Source organism: Bos javanicus, chromosome 11 (genome assembly GCF_032452875.1).
Source record: "Bos javanicus breed banteng chromosome 11, ARS-OSU_banteng_1.0, whole genome shotgun sequence".
Classification (NCBI taxonomy): domain Eukaryota; kingdom Metazoa; phylum Chordata; class Mammalia; order Artiodactyla; family Bovidae; genus Bos; species Bos javanicus.
The window spans coordinates 67,418,311-67,439,732 of record NC_083878.1 but is presented as its reverse complement, the minus strand read 5'-3'; the positions used below and the strand labels follow the sequence as shown (position 1 = coordinate 67,439,732).

The following is a 21,422-nucleotide window of genomic DNA, read 5'->3' as shown; positions in this document are numbered from 1 at the left end:
ATGGATCACCACAAATCACAGCCCCCTTTGGAGTTGTAGGCGATTGCTGAATCTGAGAAGACTGAATCTGTGAGGGCTAAAGTTTTCATAGTGTGTGACAAAGGGAGTCTAATGTTCTAGTTCCTTAGACATGCTGAGTGGAGCTGGCTTCTGCCACTGCAAACACTAAAAACACAGGAAAAAAAGGACCCTGGCTGGTGACGCCACCAACAGGCAGAAGTCACCTTTACTTTGTCTGATTTCCCTTCACCACCAGGAAATCTGCTCGCCTCCACCTCTAAATATGACATTTTAGCCTCTGGAACTGGTGACTACGTTCCCTTTCATGGCAAAAAAAGGACTTTGCACATTTGATTACTGTTGAGTCCTGCTCCAAAGCCACAGGTGCGAGCCCTGTACCAAGGCCACAGAAGTGGAGCACAGAGCCAGGTCAACAAGCTAATTGACCCTTTGTTGCCAAAAGCCCTTGATCATCACTAACAGGCCTCCTGACTCCCAATTAGGCAAAGATGCCCACTCTAGTAAACACTCTATAGTGCCCCAACCCATCACCTAACACCAACCTTCCAGCAGGAATTTTCTTTGTCTTGAGGCTGTAAAAATTGGCTATTAACCCACAAAGACTGTCAACTCTTCTTGGTCTGTCGGGTCAGCCCACTGTGTCTGCAGTGCCTCCTTTATCTCTGCTCTTTGTTCTTAATAAACTCACTCCCTTCTGAAATGCTGTGTGTCTGGAAATTCCTTTTCAATCTGCGCTCGAGTTGCCCCAACAACTACGTTAAGGATCTTAGATTGGGGACATGATCCTGGATCATCTGGATGGACCCAAGCTAACCACGTGGATTTGTTTATTATTTATGTATTTCACAGGGGTCCTTAACAGAGGGAGGCAGGAGGGTCAGACTCAGAGAAAGAGATGGAGAAACAGAAGCAGAGTCAGAGTGATCCCATGTAAGAAGGACTCAACCCATGGTTGCTGGCTTTGGGGAGGAAAGAAAGAAAGAAAAGAAAGAAAGTGAAGTTGCTCAGTCGTGCCCGACTCTCTGCGACCCCATGGATAAGTAACCTGCACCAAGCTCCTCCGTCCATGGGATTTTCAAGGCAAGAGTACTGGAGTGGGTTGCCATTTCCTTCTCCAGGGAATCTTCCCAACCCAGGAATCGAACCCAGGTATCTCACACTGTAGACAGACATTTTACCGTCTGAACCACCAGGAAAGGGGGCCACAAGCCAATGAGCGGGCAGCTTCTGGAGTCTGGAAAAAGATGAGGAGATGGATTCTCTCCTAGAGCCTCCAGAAGAAGGCTGTCATCTTAGCCCAGTGAGACCCATTTTGGGCTTCTGACCCCCAGAACTATAAGACAATAACTTTGTGCAGTCTTAAGCCACTTAGTTAGAGGTAATTTGTTAGAGCAACAGTAGGAAACTAATACAGCCCTTATTACTCCCTGACAAGGACTCTGTTTATTTGCTTAGTATTTGTCTCTGTCGTCTGGAATGCCAGCTCCCTGAAAGCAGAGGTGCCTCTGGTTTTTTTAAGTGCTGTATACCCAGCCCTTAGCCCAGCTTCTGGTGCTCAGAAAATATGTGTTAGATGAATGAATGCATCCAGTGCTGCTATGTGCGGGGCGAGGTGCTTTTCTGAGTGTCTGCTCGTTTCATTCTCCCAGCAGTCCCAGAGGGTTATGGGGAAGGAATCAGAGAGGTCAACTAACTTGGCCAGAGGCACACAACTTGCAAACTGGAGAGGTGTGACTGGATGCCCCCACCATGTCTAATTCTAAATATTAAAAAAAATTTTTTATGGCATTTATTAATTTTTAAATTGAAGCATAGTTGATTTACAATGTTATGTTAATTTCTACTATAGAGCAATGTGGCTCAGTTATACACGTATCTACATTCTTGTGGCTCAGCTGGTAAAGAATCCACCTGCAACGCAGGAGACCTGGGTTCAATCCCTGGGTTGTGAAGATCCCCCGGAGAAGGGAAAGGCTACGCACTCCATTGTTCTGACCTGGAGAATTCCATGGACCATTCCATGTGGTCACAAAGAGTCGGACACGACTGAGCAACTTTCACTTTCACTTCACCTTCTTTTTAAATATTCTTTTCCATTATGGTCTATCACAGGATTTGAATATAGTTTCCTGTGCAAAGCTCATATCCTTTCTATGATACCAACTGCAGCTTCTTTCTTGTGCAGATCTTCTGGTCGGAGCACTTTCACTTAGATCCTCTAGAACAGGGTTTCTAAACTGGGGGTTGCAACTCTTCAACCCCTCATGAAATAATTTTGTGTATTAGGATCTGAATTAATAGGAAAGAAAATATTTGAGTTAATGGCACATGGTGAGGATAAGTATGATTTGTGAAAAATGTGTATCAGTTAAACATGCATGGGTGTGAGTATTAGTGTATGAAGTGAATGCACACATAAGGATTTACTGGGCCAACATGTATTCCTGTTGGGGTTTTGTGAGCATGTTTGAAAACACTGATCTGTAAGTGGTCTTTGAAGGATAATGCTAAAGGCTAGAAGAGTCTAGAAACTTCAAGTTCCTTGCCACAAAGCGTTTATAGTAGCAGCATCAATTTAAGAATGCCATTTGAAGAGTTGGTGTTCTGAAGCTATTTTCTGGTGGGTTTTATTCAGATACGAAAAATGTGCTCTGCAACCTTTATCAATGGTCGCTTGAGTTCTTGTGGGTTCAACTCTGTCTTGCTAAGCATAATGTTTCTCATCTCTCTTGGCCAAGTATTTACAAAAACCTCTAAAAATATTCTGGACTGACTTCAGAATGCTGGGAAGGACTGCTGCTGTGTTCAGCATGGTTTTCTGCATTAAACCGTTTCAATCATTGGTTAAATGTTTTCCTTTAAAGTTCTTTGGGATAAGTATTTATGTGTCAGGATATAACCAGGTGGACTTCCTGGACGAACGCCTCTTTTCTTTTCCATTTTTTAGGGGGGACTCCTGGTAACTGACTTGGTAAATCATCCCCCTCTCAGTATTCTGTGCCCTGATCACTCAACTCCTTGACAAATGAGGTGCAATGAGATGGGGCTAAAAGAAAAAGTGGCTGTTGAGGAGGTGTTATAATTAACTCAGCAGAAATACAAAGTTCCAGGCAGGGAAAAGGGGCAAAAACCACCTAGATGTGCAACACCAGGAGAATGGGTGGCAACAGATCATAGAGCAATATTTAAGCACAAAATGACTGGCTTTAGACTGTATTTTGGGGCTGCCCCTCACCAGCTCTGCTGTGGCCTTGAACAAACTGTTTCATGTCCTTAAGTCTTACCTTTCTCATCTTTAGAAAAAAGAGAGATAATAATATTGTCTGCTCTATGGATTTCTTAAAAGGCTTACAATTAGATATTGAAGTAAGATGCGTGCATGGTAAGTCGCTTCAGTCATGTCTGACTCTTGGTGACCCCATGGACTGTAGCCCGATGGGCTCCTCTGTCCCTGGGATTCTCTGGGCAAGAATACTGGAGTCGGTCCCCAAGCCCTCCTCCAGGGGATCTTCCTGATCCAGGGATTGAACCCATGCCTCTTATGTCTCCTGCATTGGCAGGCAGGTTCTTTACCATTAGAGCCACCTGGGAAGCCCTTGAAGTAAGATACTTGTCTCACAGAAAGCATTCATTCAATGTTATCAATGTATTAATCCTTAGGTAGTCATTAAAATGATAATTTGGAATGCCCTGTAGAAAGATGGAAATGAATGTAAGATGACGAATAAGAATCCAACAATTTGTACTTTACAAGCATGGAGCGCCCGCCCTCCACTCTGTCCTGCAACCACATTTCCACCTTTCCCCCTGGCTTCTATGACGGTGTCTGGGGACCCCCAACACTCCACCACAGCTGCTTTGCTAAGGCTTGGCTAAACCTTGGCTCTGCCTGCTCCTTCTTAACTCTCTCATATCCTTTTCAGCTTCTTCTTCCCCTCCCCTCTGCCTACACTTGATGCAAGGGGGTCCCCTCGGTGTTCCCCCTCTACCAGGCTCACCCCCAGGCAGAATGCTCACCCCGCCTACTCTCACCTAGTCTCATGGGTCAAATTTCCACCTGTCTGCCCATGGCTCATATAAGCTTCCAATCCAATTACCAAATCTTAGTTGTAAAGTAAACATATCACAGGTATAAAAAGCCCCCAAACATCACATATTGAATAATTTTCCTCCAACCTGCTCCTCCTTTGGCACCCTGCCTTGAGTATGCCATGGAGCACCACTGACATGGAGACAGGCAATGACCAGACAGGCCATTCTCACCTCCTCTCTCTCTGCCACCCCTTCACATCCAACTTCGACCATGTCCGGTGGATGTTCTGTCCCATCTTCCCTCTTGCCTCTTCCTGTCCAGCCCTGCCCCATTGTCTCCTTGGCTACTGCCTTGGCCTGGATCACCTGTCACTTATCCTGTGAATAGTTTCCTGATTGGTCTTTTACCTCCAGGCTCCCAGTCCTTTCTACTACTTGATTAATAACAGATTTCATGGCTAGCTGGAATGGATGCTTTGTCAGTAATAAAATAAATCAAGAAACGTTATTAGCAGTGTGAATTTAGGCAAGTTACCCCTCTGTGCCTTGATTTTCCCATTTGTAAAACAGAAGGAGTAGCAGTTTCTAATTTTGAGGGCGTTGGTGAGAAACGAAGAAGTGAGTGCAAGCAAGGCCCTCGGGACTATGCCCGACTTGTGGTACATGTGTCACCCAGGTGTGCCCTTCATCCAGCTGAGCTGTCTGTTCTGGCCGAGGTAAGACCAGCTAGTTCTGATTGTAGCCCTCAGTGTTCTGAATTCTAAAAGTTCCACAGATGAATCCAAAGTCCCCATTCTGTGTGGCATAGAAAACAGCTGGGGTAATCTATACATCCTATACCTTGTTGTACTTCTTTCAATACATCAGGTAGCATTTTATGCAAGAGCTGAAGTAAGCTATAGAATAAGTGTGTTTAGAATCAAGAGGATGAAAAATAACTCTTAAAAGTCAAAGTACATAACAAGGTTCCTTTGCTTGATTTTCTGAGAGGAGGCAGAAGTTTTGTCATTTCAAGACAGTTGCTACTGGGCTTATTAATAACATCCCTTTGGGGCCAGAAGAGCCTCAGGAGATTCTTCCAAGTGGTCGGTGGGTTTTCCTCACAGCCTGGGGGGAGCCTCTGAGTTGACGCCACTATTTCTCTCAAATCTGAGAGTCCTGCCTGCACGGCCCTCTCTACAAGGTGCGTTTCAAGACACAGGTTCTCACTTCCCAGGAGGAATGCTTCTGCGAAGCTTAAAGATTCTCCGCCACTCTGGGAACCCTCCACCACAGTGTATTACCTGACATTTATATATATCTTTCTTTCATATGAAATGGACACACTTTGACTATCCCATGAGAAGTGTACCAATTCCAGGTTCCCCAACTCTACCCTAGCCTGATAATCAATATCTTCCAATCCACAAAGGCTGGCAAACCGGGAATTTTACATCAATGCTCGCTTGTTTCTTCCCAAACAAGAAGACCACGCCAGGAGGTTTGTGAGGTCCATCGCTCAAAGCATTTCAGTGCATGGGCTTTGTGGCTGCCTTTCTTTCCTTTTTTGGGGGTGGGAGGAGGGGTGGGCAGGCAGCAGCTGTATCTTCTCTCCTGGTTTGTCTGCCTCAGCTAATTGGAAGTTAGTCAGAAGCTGGGAATTTTGAGGGTAGTTCAACTTAGAGGGGTGTGAGAGACTAATACTAATTTTTTATACCTTAAAATATATAATAAATATTGTGACTCATGCTTCTCCTTAAATGAAACAAATGAATGCATAAGTTAGAAACTTCCCCTACATATACCCACACATAGACACACTCATACACGGTAATTTTTTTTCTCTCTTCTTTTGGTCTTTGTTTAAAACATGTTTGGAACCATTCTGAATTGTAGCCAGGAAGGGACAAAAAAATGTCTGTTCAACATCAACAGCACATCTGACAACATTTAAGGCTTCAGTGTGTCTTACTGGACGGCATACAGCTTCGTTCAGTGCAGTTTCAGCACTGAATGCTGCTTGATTACAAGGTCAAGGTGCTTAAGGCCAGGGATGACAGGTTTGCCTGAAAGAAAATGAACAGAAGACCACCGGCTTCCCGGTGCTGTGAGCAGCACAGGCTGGTCAGGCTCTTCTGCAGAACACAGCGGTCTGCAGGGCCAGCCAGGGTCTGGCTTTTGTCCTTCGGCTGTCATTTCTGTCATTGCCAAAGGGAGGAGCTACTGGAAAAGGAGGAAAATCATTTCTCTGAAGGCTGCAAGCCTTCCAGCAAACTTGAAAACAGACCTGGTTTTCATCTTTCTGGTGGCCATACATCTGGGCATTACTTAACTCGCCTGAAGCGGTCAGTCCCAATTTAATGAGAAGCACGGGATTGCTGTAAATCCAGGGGGTGAAAACCAAGCAAAGAAAAATTCAGGCCAAATATCGGAAAATTTCCTGATCATGAGCCTGGAATGAGGAAAGGGTAAAGTGTGGTCAGCGTGGTCAGTGCCTTAAATTAGCCTGGGCGATGGCAGGGAGCAGCCCGTTGTGGACTCCTTCTCCTAGTGAGCTCCCTTGGGGTGTGCTGAGGCAATGTGCTCCCCTGCTTCTCTGGTCCTCAAATCTATTTCCTGGAATGCTTGAGAAACTGAGTCAAATGCAATCAGTTCAAAGGTGTGTGATTCTGACCACCTTCACTGGGGAACCAGGACTCTTTCTAGAACTTTCTGAAAGTTTTGCCCTGGGTGGAGATGTTCTCCCTGTTGATAGTGGGGCAGAGAGTGGGCGGGCCATCCTCCATGAGCTGCCTGCCCCCATCCACTCTCTGCAATTCTCTGCCTTCCTTGTTCCATGCCTTGGAAGAGCAACCTCAACAGATGGCATCATTTAGCTTCCCTTTGGTCTGGCCAACAGGTAGCACCAGAAGATGACAGCAGACAGATGAATGGATAAAGAGCATGTGGAGTGCGCGTGCACGCGTGTGTGTGTGTATATATATATATAGCAGAATATTAGCCATCAAAAGAATGAAATAATGCCATTTGCAGCAACATGGATGGACCTAGAGATTATTACACTAAGTGAAGTAAGTCATACAAACATGATATTGCTTAAATGTGGAATATGAGAAAACATGATATAAGTGAATTTACTTACAAAACAGAAACAGACCCATAAACATAGAAAATGAATTATGGTTACCAAAGGGGGGAAGGGGGTGGAGGGATAAATCAGGAGTTTAGGATTAACATATACACAATACTAGATATACTAGATATAGAATAGATAACCAACAAGGACCCCACTATATAGCACAGGGAACTCTACTCAGTATTTTGTAATAACCCATAATGGAAAAGAATCTGAAAAAATAAAAAATAAATATATAATGGAATCACTTTGCTGTACAGCTGAAACTGATACAACCTTGTAAATCAGCTATACTTCAATTTAAAAAAGGAGAGAAGAGGGCAAGATAACGAGGAGATTGGTACTTGTTCCTTCTACTCCCTCCCCGATCCCCACTTCCATCAGTGGCTGCTTTCTTATAGGGCAGGGGTCTGCAAACATTTTCTGTATAGGCCCAGAGGGTAAATATTTCAGGTTTTGTAGGTCAAGAGGCAAACTCAAGGCTATTATGTAGGTGCTAATAAAATGATTAAAAAATACAAAAACCATTCTTAGCTTATGGACCATATTAAAACAGGGAGCAGGGCAGATTTAGATTACTGACTCCCTCTCTACGGCCACAACTCCCGTTGGGTGACCTCTACTCCGGGGCTGCAGCTCTCACTGGATCCAGTAACACCCTCTCCTCTCCTTGCCCTTCAGGCCCAGGGGTGTCGCAGCTCTCACTGTTGAGTGCCTGCGTGCCTCACCATTGCCACGGATTCTCTTAACCCTGCCCAGATTGTGTGAGTTTGACCCTCTTGAGTGTGCCTTCTGTTTCCTGCCAGGACCAAGACAAATCCAGCACGAGGGTTCAGGAAAGGGAAATAGAGTTTACGGCACAGCTTGAGGCTGAATGCTTTGTCCAAGGCCTAGTGAGTGTGTAGAGACATTGTGGCTAGAATGGGGCTCATCGTGAACCACACATGGGGTTACAGTCCAAGGGCTGAAGTTCTGGTGGAGTCTGCTCTTCTTCTGAACAGTGTACATTACGCCTTTTCAATTCTGTTCTGTGCTTCCACTCTCAAACTTTCTTGTTCTTTCCCTTCCCTTGCCCATATGGCCCAGATACACATAGGATGACCTTTTTCTCTCCTTGCCTCAAAGAGATGGCAAGAAGAATGTCACATTCTTTAGTCCGAGAGTACCAAAGTGATCTGTGTAGGTCACAGGAGAGTCTATCTGGCATGATGCTCTGGATGTGGTTTCATAATTACAACCCACGCATCAGCTCTATTATCAAGAGGTGGAGGAATCCTTACTCCATGCCAGGTATAATGCTGTTTGTGGGTGATTCAAAGATGAGTTAAGGATAACTGGTGCCTCCAGCAGGGATTAAATCTGGTTGGGGGAAGACTCACAAACAGGAGCAGTCACACAAACGAGCTGTGCTATGTAAGCCTTGGTGTGAGCTGCTCCAGCAGCAGGAGGAGCATTCACACTTTCTCAAGTCCTAACAAAGGGGTCCTACAGAGGTGCCTAACGAGCCCACCAGCATCACAGGTTTTTTCCAGCTGGCTTTTTTGGTGATCCCTTAACATGCAGTTTTCCAACCATTCAACATTAATCCAGCAGCTGTGTTTGGGAGAACAATGGACCCATGTGAAATTTAGGATGTCTCCCAGGCATGACTGTAGTCACTTTGCCACGCACCATGGTTCCTGCCCTCAGGGAGTCTCCTCTGGAAGGCTGACTGGTACCTTGGGTGATCCCTTCTTAATTGGGCCCCAACCCCAAAGCTGCTAATTCAGCAGGTCAGGCTTGGGGCCTGAGGGTGTTCATTTCTAACAAGCTCCTGGGGGATGCTGATGCTGCCCATTCAGGGACCACACACTGGGAATCAGCGTGAGACCAAGGCTGAAGAGCAGGGGCTGGGGAGGGAGTGGTAACTGAGGTAACAGTGGGGTCTCCCTTAGGGAGTTTGGATGGGAAATTTGAAAACGGAGAAAATTAGGGGAAAAAAGGAGTTTCACTTCATGAGAAAAAGTGGGCAGGTCATGAAGGCTAGAGAGACTTTGAAAGCCTTTTGTGAGACTGAATCATGAGGTTTGAGACAGCAGGCCTGGGGATTTGTGTTTTTACAGCTCCTACAGGTGACTGATTCTCAGCCAAGTTTGAGACCCTCTATAGACTCAATATCCAGCAGTACTGGCATACAGTAGGTACACAGCAAATTTCAGTTCAACTGACACTAATTCCAAGTGCGTGTTGGGAGTATTTTGAGATTTCTAAATCCAGTTGACCATATGCTCATTTGTTTCATAAAACTCAGTCCTAGACAACTAGTTAACAGATGAATAACATGCTCTCAAGCAAATATGAATTCTTCAAATAGAATTAAAGCTCTCTCAATATCCAAGATTACAGAGATGAAACCCTGGCTCTTACCAAATATGTTGTATTAGTCACAAGGTACAGATTTCTGAAAACAACATAATAGAAAATCCCCTTTCGCCTTCATCTGAGATTCTCCTTGGCTCCTTCCTGTCTGTGCATGCATGCACGCCACTGAATGTTCCACATTAGAATATAATTAGAAGCAAACAGCTGTTAGTCAAGCAAACTACATTTGGGCCACATTTTTTCCAGAGTTCAACCCATTGCTCTAGGAGAGGGGGTGGCTTATCTTAAGAATCTCACCACTTGAAACACAACAAACCAAAATGACAATGCACTGAGATTAGTTTGAGAATGAAGTAATTCAACTCAGCAGAGACAACTACCAAGAAAGTGTCCTCCACTGTTAAAAATGGTTACTACTTTTGATTTCATGGGAGAAGAGCTGCTCTGAAATTAGCAAATATCTCAGTTTATCACTGGAAGGGGGTAAAGCTGTATGTGTGTGTGAGGGGGGTGGCTGCTGATAAGATCTGGTTCTTTTTTTTAAAACTTTTTATTTTATTTTGGAGTATAGCTAATTAAGAATTTTGTGATAGTTTCAGGTGGACTCAAAGGTGAGCAAGGGGACTCAGCCATACATATACATGTATCCATTCTTTCGCAAAGAGAGCTGGTTCTTATATTGAGTCTTTCACCGGAGGCCTTGGAGTTGGCATAGTTCTGTCTGCAGCACAGAGCTAGAGGGTACAGATCTGAGTTGGAGCCTTGGATTCCGACAGACCCGGGCAGAGCAAAGACTCTACCACTCTAGTTTTACTGGTAGACTATGTTGGTCTTTTTGGCTACAATTTTCTAGTGCTCTTTGATGGTTGGCATAGTGCAGATGCTTATGGGGAAGATCAAGGAGCAAGGGTGTTGAATGAATCACATGAATTCAAAGACATCTGCACTCATGAGGAAGAGAAAAGAGGTCTTTGGGAAGCATTAACTGCCTCTTATGACTTAAATTTCTCAATAAGTCAAAAAGGCTTTCAGTTAAGCTGTGGAACTGTGAGGGGGGAAGAGAGATGCTGGAGAAATAAGACATTTTGTTCGCAGCCAGGGAGAATGAGTACTAGACTCATGGCCAACACAGCCCTCTACACCAGCACACGGCTTGAATAAAGGGAAATGGGCTACTATTGAGGCAAGAAGGATAGATATTAGGCATTGAGGAGAATCCAGCTATTGTTGTTAGACTATGGAAAGCTTACCAATGAAATTATTCAAAGTTATAATCATTCTCTGGGGTTACTACCCAAGTCACTTTCTTCAAGTCCACTCTCATTCCACCACTTTGCCATGGGGATTTTAAGAAAACCAGCTCCTACTGCTGGGCATATATCAGGAAAAGATGAAAACTTTCAAGCACCCCAGTGTTTACAGCAGCACTATTTACAATAGCCAAGACATGGAAACAACCTAAATGCTCGTTAACAGATAAATGAAAAAGAGATGTGATGTATATATATACACAATGGAATATTACTCAGCTGTAAAAAAAAAAAAAAGAATGAAATAATGCCATTTGCAGCAACATGTACGGACCTAAAGATTATACAGCAAGTGAAGTAAGTTAGAGAAAGATAAATACTATACACTATCACTTATATGCTGAATCTACAAAAATTATACAAATGAGCTTATTTAAAAACAGAAACAGACTCACAGACACAGAAAACAAGCTTATGGTTTCCAGACAGGAAGTGGGGGGAGGATAAATTAGGAGTTTTAGATTAACAGATAGAAACTACTATACACAAAATAGGTAAACAATAGGACCTATTGTATAGCACAGGGAACTATACTTAATATTTTGTAATAACCTATAATGGAAAAGAATCTGAGAAAGGATATACATGAAACGGAATCACTATGCTGTACACCTGAAACTAACAAGACACTGTAAATCAACAATACTCCAATTAAAACAAAAAAGCCCAGCTCTCACCTCGATATTGTGGAAACTGGGAAAATATACATTTAAACTTTCAAGTCCATGATTTGAGAAATTTGTTTCTTTGTGATAAGCTGGGTTTTGGTTTGATATCATCTCAAGAGATTCTGGTTCTTCCTATGTAAGTGTTTTACAAGGAGTGAGGATGGGTTTTTGAATAGAAAGAGGCGCACCTTGATCGGAGAATACCACTTCCTGGGAGAGGAGGGCCGGCGCATGTTGTTGTTGAGATTTCGGGGTTCAGGGAACTCATACTCCTGCTCTGGCATCTTGACTCTTGCATTCTTTGCTTTCTCCAACTTAGCACCTTCTTCTGTGGAGCCCTTTTCTCCCCAACGAACCTAAAAGAAATAACATACAAAAAACCCCATGAAATGACAAAATAAAATATGATGCCCCTGGAGAACAGGGATCACAAATAACTACAATGTGCTACCCAGTCCTCATTTCTTTTGGGTCATGAGGACCAGAGAAGAGGGGTGGAGTAGAGAGAGGGAAAGGGGAAGGGCTGGAGGAGCAGCGAAAGCAAGCAAGGGGCGTGGGCATTTGGGGGAGGGACCATCCAGGGCGTGGGAACAACACACGCAAGGGCATTGTGGGCCCAGTAAGAACTCTGGATTGTATTCCAGTGACAGAAGAAACCACTGGAGTGGGGGTAGGGGGACTTGAGCTAATGAGTGAATTGCTCTGATTCACAGTGGACAAGACACTGGGGTGCAGAGGTAAAAGGCTATACTTGCCATCTCTCCATTGATGCCTCACGAGTCACATCCCCATTAGACCGTAAATGTGAGTTTTCACCATTTTGCTTTGGTTTTCTGTCACTGAGTAGTCAGCACGTAGACATGAGTAAGTGAAGCTGTCCTTACCTCCATCCTTTTAATGCCTCCAACGCCTCGGCCACCATAATAAGAAGCGTCTACCGTAGGCCACTTTTTCTTAGGCAGACCATCATCATCTTCTTCCTGCAGAGAGATTGTGACACATGAAGGAAGCAAAGCGCCATTGTGTCCACTATGGCAGAGTGGATGGGAGCAGACTGCCTGGGTTAAATCCCAGTGCCACCGTTTATTAGGCCTTGAGCAAATCGCTTAACCTGTCCAAGTTTATTTTCCTTATCTGCGAAGTGGGAATAAGAGCAGCACGACCTGGTTAGATTGTGTTGCGTTCTTGGAACATGTTCTCTTCTGCATCTCTACTCCTTTATAGCATATTTCATCTAATCCTGTCTACATGTTAATGCCTCATGAATGTACATCTTTGTCCCTGACTTCTCTGACCTCTGTTGGCACTGACATCTTCTCGGGGACTAATCAACTTCTCAACAATACATGTCTAAAAGAAGTCCCGATTTCCCCACCTCAGATTGTTTCCTGCCATAGTCTCTCCCTCTGCCTGGGAGTCAAGCTTGAATTCTCTCTTCCTCTGCTTCCCCTTCCCTGTCTCATCTCAACTTTCCAGCAAGTTCTACTGGCCTTAATTCTAAAAGACCCTCAGTTGATGGCTTCTCCAACTCAAGCTCCATCACCACCTCCACCACCCGGTACCAAGGCTTCATAAGTTTTCTCCTGGGTATGGAGACAGTCTCCTAACTGACCTCTCTTACCTATAATCCATTCTCCACAAAGCAGCAGAATAAATTCCAAACCTCAACTCTGACTTGAGAGCTCTGACCTTTATTCATTTCTCCAGCCTTCTTCCTTCCACACTCCCCTCTCTCAGATACTCTCAATGCATTCCCTGGACATCCTTCTCAGGTAGCTCCAGTCTCTTCATCCCATCAATCTATTTTATTCCTAGTTTTTGCTCTTATAGGGCTTCCTAGGTGGCTCAGTGGTAAAGAACCCGCCTGCCAATGTAGGAGACGCGGGTTTGATCCCTGTGTCGGGAAGATCCCCTGGAGGAGGGCATGGCACCCGACTCCAGTATCCTTGCTTAGAAAATTCCATGGACACAGGAGCCTGGCGGGCTGCAGTCGATGGGGTCACAAAGAGTTGGACACAACTAAAAAACAGAGCATACACATGGCTTGCTATTTATTTATTGTCTGTCTCTCCACACTGCAATGGAAGTTTCAAGAAAGCTTCTGTTTATTTGTCATAGTTACCACTGCAGTCTCAGCTTTTAGAACAGCACCTAGTACATGGTAGATGCCCAAGAATTATCTGCTGAATTTACAAATAAATTCAACAAGATGATTCAAATAAAGCAGTTAACTAGGTGTCTGGAACTTAGCTTACCGACAGAAGTTAGCATTTACTATGCTTTTTAAGATGAAGGGAGAAAACAACAGGAACTTGTAAGCTTATGGGTGGAAAAGGGAGGGATAATTAGCAAAACTCTTCCTTATCTTGGCGCTGATTCCTGTTGTGGGGAGAAAAAGTCACCATCTACCGTCCTGGATGGGCTAGGGGGTGGTGGCATAATTTCCCTTCTGGGTAAGGAAAGGAAGCTGAAAATGGAGTCTGCAAAGTAGATAAATGTGCTCAGAACAAGCTCACCTCCCACAGCCCTGGGTTGGAGGCATCTGGGGAGGCAGAGTGGAGTCCCATGTGGGGCCACTGCTGTGCGGAAAGCGGCAGGCATGGGACTGGGTACATGCAAGGGTCCACGGAAGAGAGATCAGAGCCAGCGGTGACAAAGCAAAGCAGTAACACGACACATTCAGACCTTCAAGGTGACCTTCTGTGCTTGTGATGGGCAGGCTTCTTTTTAAAAATTAATATATCTAAAGGACAGTGATCACATTCTGGCAGCTGACCAGAATGGGTCAGTCTGCATGTGTGTGTGTGTGTGTGTCTTAAATGAATTTTTCTTCATTTAAGAAAATGTCCTTCTTGTATGTGGGACTGTGAGCCCTGAAGGCACAGTGGATTCTGTTGACTCTTGTATTCTAAATCTTGCACAGAGCCTGGTGCATAGTAGGTGCTCAATAACTGTCAGTATTGAATTCGTGATAACACAGCTGGATTTATGTAGCCTTTAACATGTATGTGCTGGTCACCTTTCCAAGTGCTTGACGTATATTAACCAGCCAGTGATGTCGGTGGTGCTGTTACACCCACTACACAGGAGGAACAGAGAGGTTAAGTGACTTAGTCAGCAGCTTGGATGTGGCAGAGCTGGATTTGAGCCCAGGCAGCCACACTCTTGTTTGATTGTTTCTCAGTGTTGACAAAATTCTAGGTTTTGGCCTTTTGTGTTTTGCTTTCCCAATCATTTGATGCTTTCAAGTAAATGCAGTTTTCTACTTCTCACCCCTTGTACCTGCTAAGACTTCTGACTACATGTGCCAAAATAATAAATAAAAACAAACAAAAAAGATACCAGCAAGAAAATACTATAGCTCACAGTATCTCACCTTATAATTTCAGAAAATTTATTATGTCAACCAGGAACCTTATATGGTTAAACTTTATCACCAGAATGTGTCTGTGTCATACATGAAACATGGCTTCCAAAACTCTGGGCATGCCTGGTCAAGGACTTAACTGAAATTACGTCACCCTAAACTGAACATAGCAGCACAGAGAATGTATGAAATTCCAAGAATAAAGCTGCTCTATTCATTAGGGCACTGAAAGGGTCTCGTGAATCTCCTAATTTTTTAAATGACAGGAGCACAGATGTTAAGAGACCATCTAAGTGGGATTTTTCACTGCATAGAAGAGGATAGCTGGATCCAGAGAAGTAAAGAGACCAGTGGAGTGGAGTTCTGATCTGGCTTGCCTTGTCGGGTATTCCCCTTATACTTGCGCGCATAACAGCCCTTCCCCCTATCTCTTCCTGCCCCTGGGCTCTATCCCCCTCTGCGGTTGCCGGGTACCCAGGCTGGGCTGGCCTTCTGCGCATGTGCAGGTCCTGCATCCCATACAGGAAATGCCTAGATGGCAATCGGCTCCACCCGCTCCTGATACAACCAAGCCTGCCTTTAATCCCATGACCTGAGCTCGCAGGCCAAACTCAAACAACAGCAGCAAAAGACAACACAAAGGCCCAAGGACTGACCAAAGGGAGAGTCCCTTCAGTTACTATGGCTCTGTTTACACATTCTAGAGACGGAAGGGTTTTGCAATCTTCAGAAGAGAAGGGAATTTTTGATGTGGTGTTTTTTTTTTTTTTTTTTTTTTTAATCTGGCCAAAAATTGATGGAGTAAAATCAGAGATAGTCCCCAGCAATTTCACTGACAGAATTGGCAGCACCTGAGGTGAGTCTCAACCTCTAATTAAATAGCAGGGCTTTGGGGGGAAGTCTCCTCTCACACTGCCCTTTAAGGATGTAGCAGGGAAGGGAAAAACCACCAGGACAGAAATCCCCTATGATAAATGGAGGACTGGATGAGCCGAACTGCTTTGTGTCAGCAAAGCCATAGGAATCAGGGATTTGTGGGCAGTCAGCAGAAGATGAGCAGAAGAGTGGAACTGAATTCCAGGAAACGCCAGGTTTCACGGCAGAAGACGGCCGGGAGAACCTTCCAGGAATGGGATGACAGGGATGGTATACATGTATATGTATGGCTGAGTCCCTTCACTGTTCACCTGAAACTATCACAACATTGTAAATTGGCTCTGCTGCTGCTAAGTCGCTTCAGTTGTGTCCGACTCTGTGTGACCCCACAGACAGCAGCCCACCAGGCTCCCCGTCCCTGGGATTCTCCAAGCAAGAACACTGGAGTGGGCTGCCATTTCCTTCTCCAATGCATGAAAGGAAAAGTGAAAGTGAAGTCGCTCAGTCGTGTCCGACTCTGTGCGACCCCATAGACGGCAGCCCACCAGGCTCCCCATCCCTGGGATTCTCCAGACAAGAACACTGGAGTGGGTTGCCATTTCCCTCTCCAATGCATGAAAGGAAAAGTGAAAGTGAAGTCGCTCAGTCGTGTCCAACTCTTAGCGACCCCATGGACCGCAGCCCACCAGACTTCTCCATCCATGGGATTTTCCAGGCAAGAGTACTGGAGTGGGGTGCCATCCCCTTCTCCCAAATTGGCTATCCCCCAATACAAAATGTTTTTGGTGTTAAAAAAATTAAAAATAAAAAAGAAGAGGCCGTTTAATATTCTGTTTAATTGGCTGCACTGTATTGTAACCTACTGGTACTTTTAAACCTTCAGTAAAACTTCCTACATAGATGGCTTTGTGCCAGTTGTGCCTTTGGGGAATAGAGGGATCTGATTTGTTAGATGGTTCCAGCAAAGGAAGAAGAGGAGATAAGGCAGAAGAAGCAAGTAGTAGGAGGCGGTGGTGCCTGGAGCAACCGCAGACATTAGGAAGGGATGCTGGTTTTCCATCAGCAGAAGTTTTGTTTAAATTTTAAAGGATGTGGTGGCCCCAGACATCCAGTTGGCTGATGCTTGAGTGGCAGCACATGACTCAGATAGGGAGGTCTGGTCTGACCTGTTCATCCAGGCAGACCTGGACAAGAAAGAGCTGAAAAATAGAAGTCTGATGCACACATTTGGGAGTCCTCTGCTGCCTGCACGCACTGCACTTTTTCCATCTTTCCAATCATGCCAGGCTTTTATATATATAGCTCCATGCTTCAACATTCACAATTCCATACGCTTGAAACAAACTTCTCCCGCTTCTTTTAGCCATCTTTTAAGATATTGCTCAAATGTAACCTATTCCATGAAGAACCCCCTGGTTCCCCAGGGAATTCAGTGCTCCCTTCTTGTGTTTGCCATGATTCCTTGTATTGACCTTCACTCACTCAACAAATATTGACCTCTTAGTCAGTTATTAAGCAAACCAGCAAGGAAAGGGGTGAGATTATTGATCTTGGGGATCTCTCACTCCTCATGCAGACCATGCCGTGAATAGCGCCCCCGAGAGTTGTGCCTACGGTGGCCCTCTGAGACTCAGTCTACAAGTTCTTTAATATTCCTGCTTCTTTGATATCCATCTGGCAGAAGAACCAAATGGCCATTTTGATCCAAATAGGCTCTCAATCTCCAATTCACTACGGGTAACAGTAGGACCCATCTATAGAAGGGAAAACATAACTGAAATAGAATGGAGCCCAAGGAAATAGTTTTAAACCAGCCTCTGAATTCATTAAAAAGTTCCTTGAACTGTTGCACATCTTAAAACCTTATGCTAAACCCTACATACCCCCAACAAGGGCCCTATATTTGTCCATTCCTTCCTTCACACACTCAGACAATTGTAGTTGTGCCTCCACTGCAACATGTTCTATTTTGAGAAAAATAGAATGCAACTGTCAATGAGATTGTTTACATTTATAGAAGAGTAAGTTTTGTGAGGATGATGATATGAAATAAAGGACGGAAAAAAACTCCCAGGTCTGAGAGGCTCTGGAGGGCCGACCTTAAGTAGCTCTGGCTGTACTGTGTCCTCGGAAGTCTCTGGGGATAAGCCAGAGAGGTCAGCTTCAGCGTCTGTCTTGGAGACGAATTCCTCAAAATGAACTGGTGAGTCAAAAAAATTCATCAACCCTTCTGTGTAAGTGCAAAAAAAAAAAAAATCTCAGTTGACTTAACTGATATGTTTTGGTACCATCCGGCACCCCACTCCAGCACTCTTGCCTGGAAAATCCCATGGATGGAGGAGCCTGGTAGGCTGCAGTCCATGGGGTCGCTAAAAGTCGGACACCACTGAGCGACTTCACTTTCACTTTTCACTTTCATGCATTGGAGAAGGAAATGGCAACCCACTCCAGTGTTCTTGCCTGGAGAATCCCAGGGACGGGGGAGCCTGGTGGGCTGCCGTCTATGGGGTCACACAGAGTCGGACACGACTGAAGTGACTTAGCAGCAGCAGCAATGATTAACGCAATGGCTGTCCTGTGTTTTTCAATAAAGAATTCTGTGTGCACTTTTAAAGCAATTGTGTGTTTATTTTTTTAAACTACTGAATATAGAAGACTGAATTTGGGTCTGTTCTAGGACTTCTGATTGGAGCAGACATGTGTACATAAGGGTGTATTTGTGCATGTGTGTATCGGATGTGTCATATGTCCACTGGAAAAAAAAGATGCCTGGCAGAAACTTGGCTCTTCACCCCTCCACAGTAGGATGCTAGTCTGGCTGTTTGTGTAGACACAGCTGTGAGAGGGACCAGGTCTGCTGCTGTTAGGGAGTTCAAAACAACAAGACACATGTTTAATTTTTCTGTAGCCCAGTTTTCCCATCTAAGAAATTCTGGCCACAGAGAAATCATTAGCATCAGTGAGCATGATGATAAACCTGGAAATAAATCCATCATTTAAAGCCAGGTGCTTACTATTAATTGGGTGCTCACACAGTGTCAGTTAACTCAACACATGTCCCTTTCCCTCTCAGTCAGTCAGAAAATGCATGGAGGGTGATGACCTTTAGAACTAAATTAGCAGGTCAAGTACTCCATTATTGATTCTTCCATAAACTGCCAATTATTTGGAATAACTGGAGATAGTGAGGAGTCCTCAGCCTACTGCCAATTAGGGAAGACCCTAAACCCAGGAAATACTCTTCTTAGTTGCTAAAATTTAGCTTTCTTGTTTTTGTGGAGAGCTTGAAATTTCAAGTAGTTTTTCTTTGTCTTGTCTTTATACACAGAGATACACTGTCAGTTGCTCAGAATCTATAGCTCCAGAAAGAATGAAGTGGCTGGGCCAAAGCCAAAACAGTGCTCAGCTATGGGTGTGTCCGGTGAGAGTAAAGTATGATGCTGTATAGAACAATAATGCATAGGAACCTGGAATATTAGGTACACAAATCAAGGTAAACCGGACGTGGTCAAGCAGGAGATGGCAAGAGTGAACATCAACACTTTAGGAATCAGTGAACTAAAATGGGTGGGCATGGCTGAATTTAATTCAGATGACCACAATATCTACTGCTGTGGGCAAGAATCCCTTAGAAGAAATGGAGAAGCCCTCATAGTTAACAAATGAGTGCAAAACATAGTACTTGGTGTAGTCTCAAAAATGACAGAATGATCTTGGTTCTTTTCCAAGGCAAACCATTCAACATCACAGTAATCCAAGTCTACGCCCCAACCACTGATGTAGAAGAAGCTGAAGTTGGCTGGTTCTATGAAGACCTCAAGACCTTCTAGAACTAACATCAAAAAAAAGATGTCCTTTTCATCATAGGCGACTGGAATGCAAAAACAGGAAATCAAGAGATATGAAGCAACAGGCAAGTCTGGCCTCAGAGTACAAAATGAAGCAGGGCGAAGGCTAACAGAGTTCTGTCAAGAGAACACACTGGTCATAGCAAACACCCTTTTCCAACAACACAAGTGATGACTCTACACGTGGACATCATCAAATGGTCTATACTGAAATCAGACTGATTATATTCTTTGCAGCTGAAGAAGCAGTAGCTCTATACAGCCAGCAAAACAAGACCTGGAGCTGACTGCAGCTCAGGTCATGAGCTCTTTATTGAAAAATTCAGGCTTAAATTGAAGACAGTAAGGAAAACCACTAGGCTATTCAGGTATGACCTAAGTGAAATCCCTTATGATTATACAGTAGAAGTGATTAATAGATTCAAGGGATTAGATCTGGTAGACAGAGTGCCTGAAGAACTATGGACAGAGGTTTGTTGAATAAGCTATGACAAACCTAGACAGCATATTAAGAAACAAAGACATCACTTTGCCGACAAAGGTCCATATAGTCAAAGCTATAGTCTTTCCAGTAGTCATGTACAGATGTGACAGTTGGACCATAAAGAAGGCTGAGTGCCAAAGAATTGATGCTTTTGAGTTGTGGTGCTGGAGAAGACTCTTGAGAGTCCTCTGGACAGCAAGGAGATCAAACCAGTCAATTCTAAAGGAAATAAACCTTGAATATTCATTGGGAGGACAGATGCTGAAGCCAAAGCTCCAATACTTAAGCTATCTGATGTGAAGCACTGACTCGTTGGAAAAGACCTTGATGCTGGGAAAGATTGAAGGAAAAGGGGAAGGGGGCGACAGGATGATATGTTGGGATAGCATCATCGACTCAGTGGACATGAGTTTGAGCCAACTCCAGGAGATAGTGAAGGATAGGGAAGCCTGGAGTGCTGCAGTCCATGGGGTCACAGAGAGTCGGCCATGATTTAGTGACTAAACAACAAGAATAAAGAGGATAACTGAGAATTCATTATAAAGTTGTGTTCATTTTCTCAGCATATTTATTACCTTTAGGATATGATGTTTATAGAGCTGATGAAAGTTTGGATAATTGATACTTATTCATATATATGGCAGAAAGCATTTAACCTCATTTGGCTATTAATTAAATGTTAGATATTGTAAATCCTTTGGGGATAAGTCAAAGATCCATTAGATATAGATCCTGACCTTCAAGTATAGCTAATAATCTTAAACTTTGATGCAGAAGGAAAATGTCAATATAATACCCTGGGAATACAGAGAAAGGAGAAATTAGCTGTGGTGAAAGGAAATTAGAGCACAGGAGCTGTCTTTGAAGGGCTGGTGGGATTTGAACACAGGGAGCCAGAGTGGAGAAGGTTGTCTAGGTTCAGACTGTGATTCAGGGCTTCGTGTAAAATACTTTGGGGTTTCTTTTTTATGATTATTTTCTTTTTTTCTGCCAAAACACATTAGGAAGGAGATGAGGGCTGCTGAGCTCACAGGGCCAAGGAGCAATCAGGACAAGCACACATGCCCAGAGAATCAGCGCCCCCTTTAGCCTGTCCTGGAAGCTCCTATAGGTCTAACACAGCCTGCTCGGTCTCAAGGGTCCCCAGGTTGTCAATTGTGTCTCAGGTCTGCCTTCTAGAGGTGAAAGTATGACTCCCATAAGAATATTGGATGAAACTGGAAAAATCCAACTACTTGTCTTCTTTTGCTTTTAGCTATTTTTTCTTGGTGATTTACTGATTTGGGCTTTATTTTTTACCTCCAAAATTGTAGGACTTTACTTTACAAATACTTATTGCT

The 21,422-nt window shown here is 44.1% G+C and overlaps 1 protein-coding gene across 2 annotated transcripts in view; it reads right to left on the bottom strand.

Moving 5' to 3' along the window:
• Window positions 1-21,422, bottom strand: part of ANTXR1 (ANTXR cell adhesion molecule 1) — a 258,255-nt gene that overhangs the window by 62,005 nt on the left and 174,828 nt on the right. For both annotated transcript variants that reach the window (XM_061432860.1, XM_061432861.1), the window contains 2 exons: window positions 12,392-12,487; window positions 11,696-11,863 (listed from right to left, as the gene is read on the bottom strand). In XM_061432860.1, the coding sequence (XP_061288844.1) occupies window positions 11,696-11,863; window positions 12,392-12,487 (264 nt within the window). The remainder of the gene's footprint in view (window positions 1-11,695; window positions 11,864-12,391; window positions 12,488-21,422) is intronic.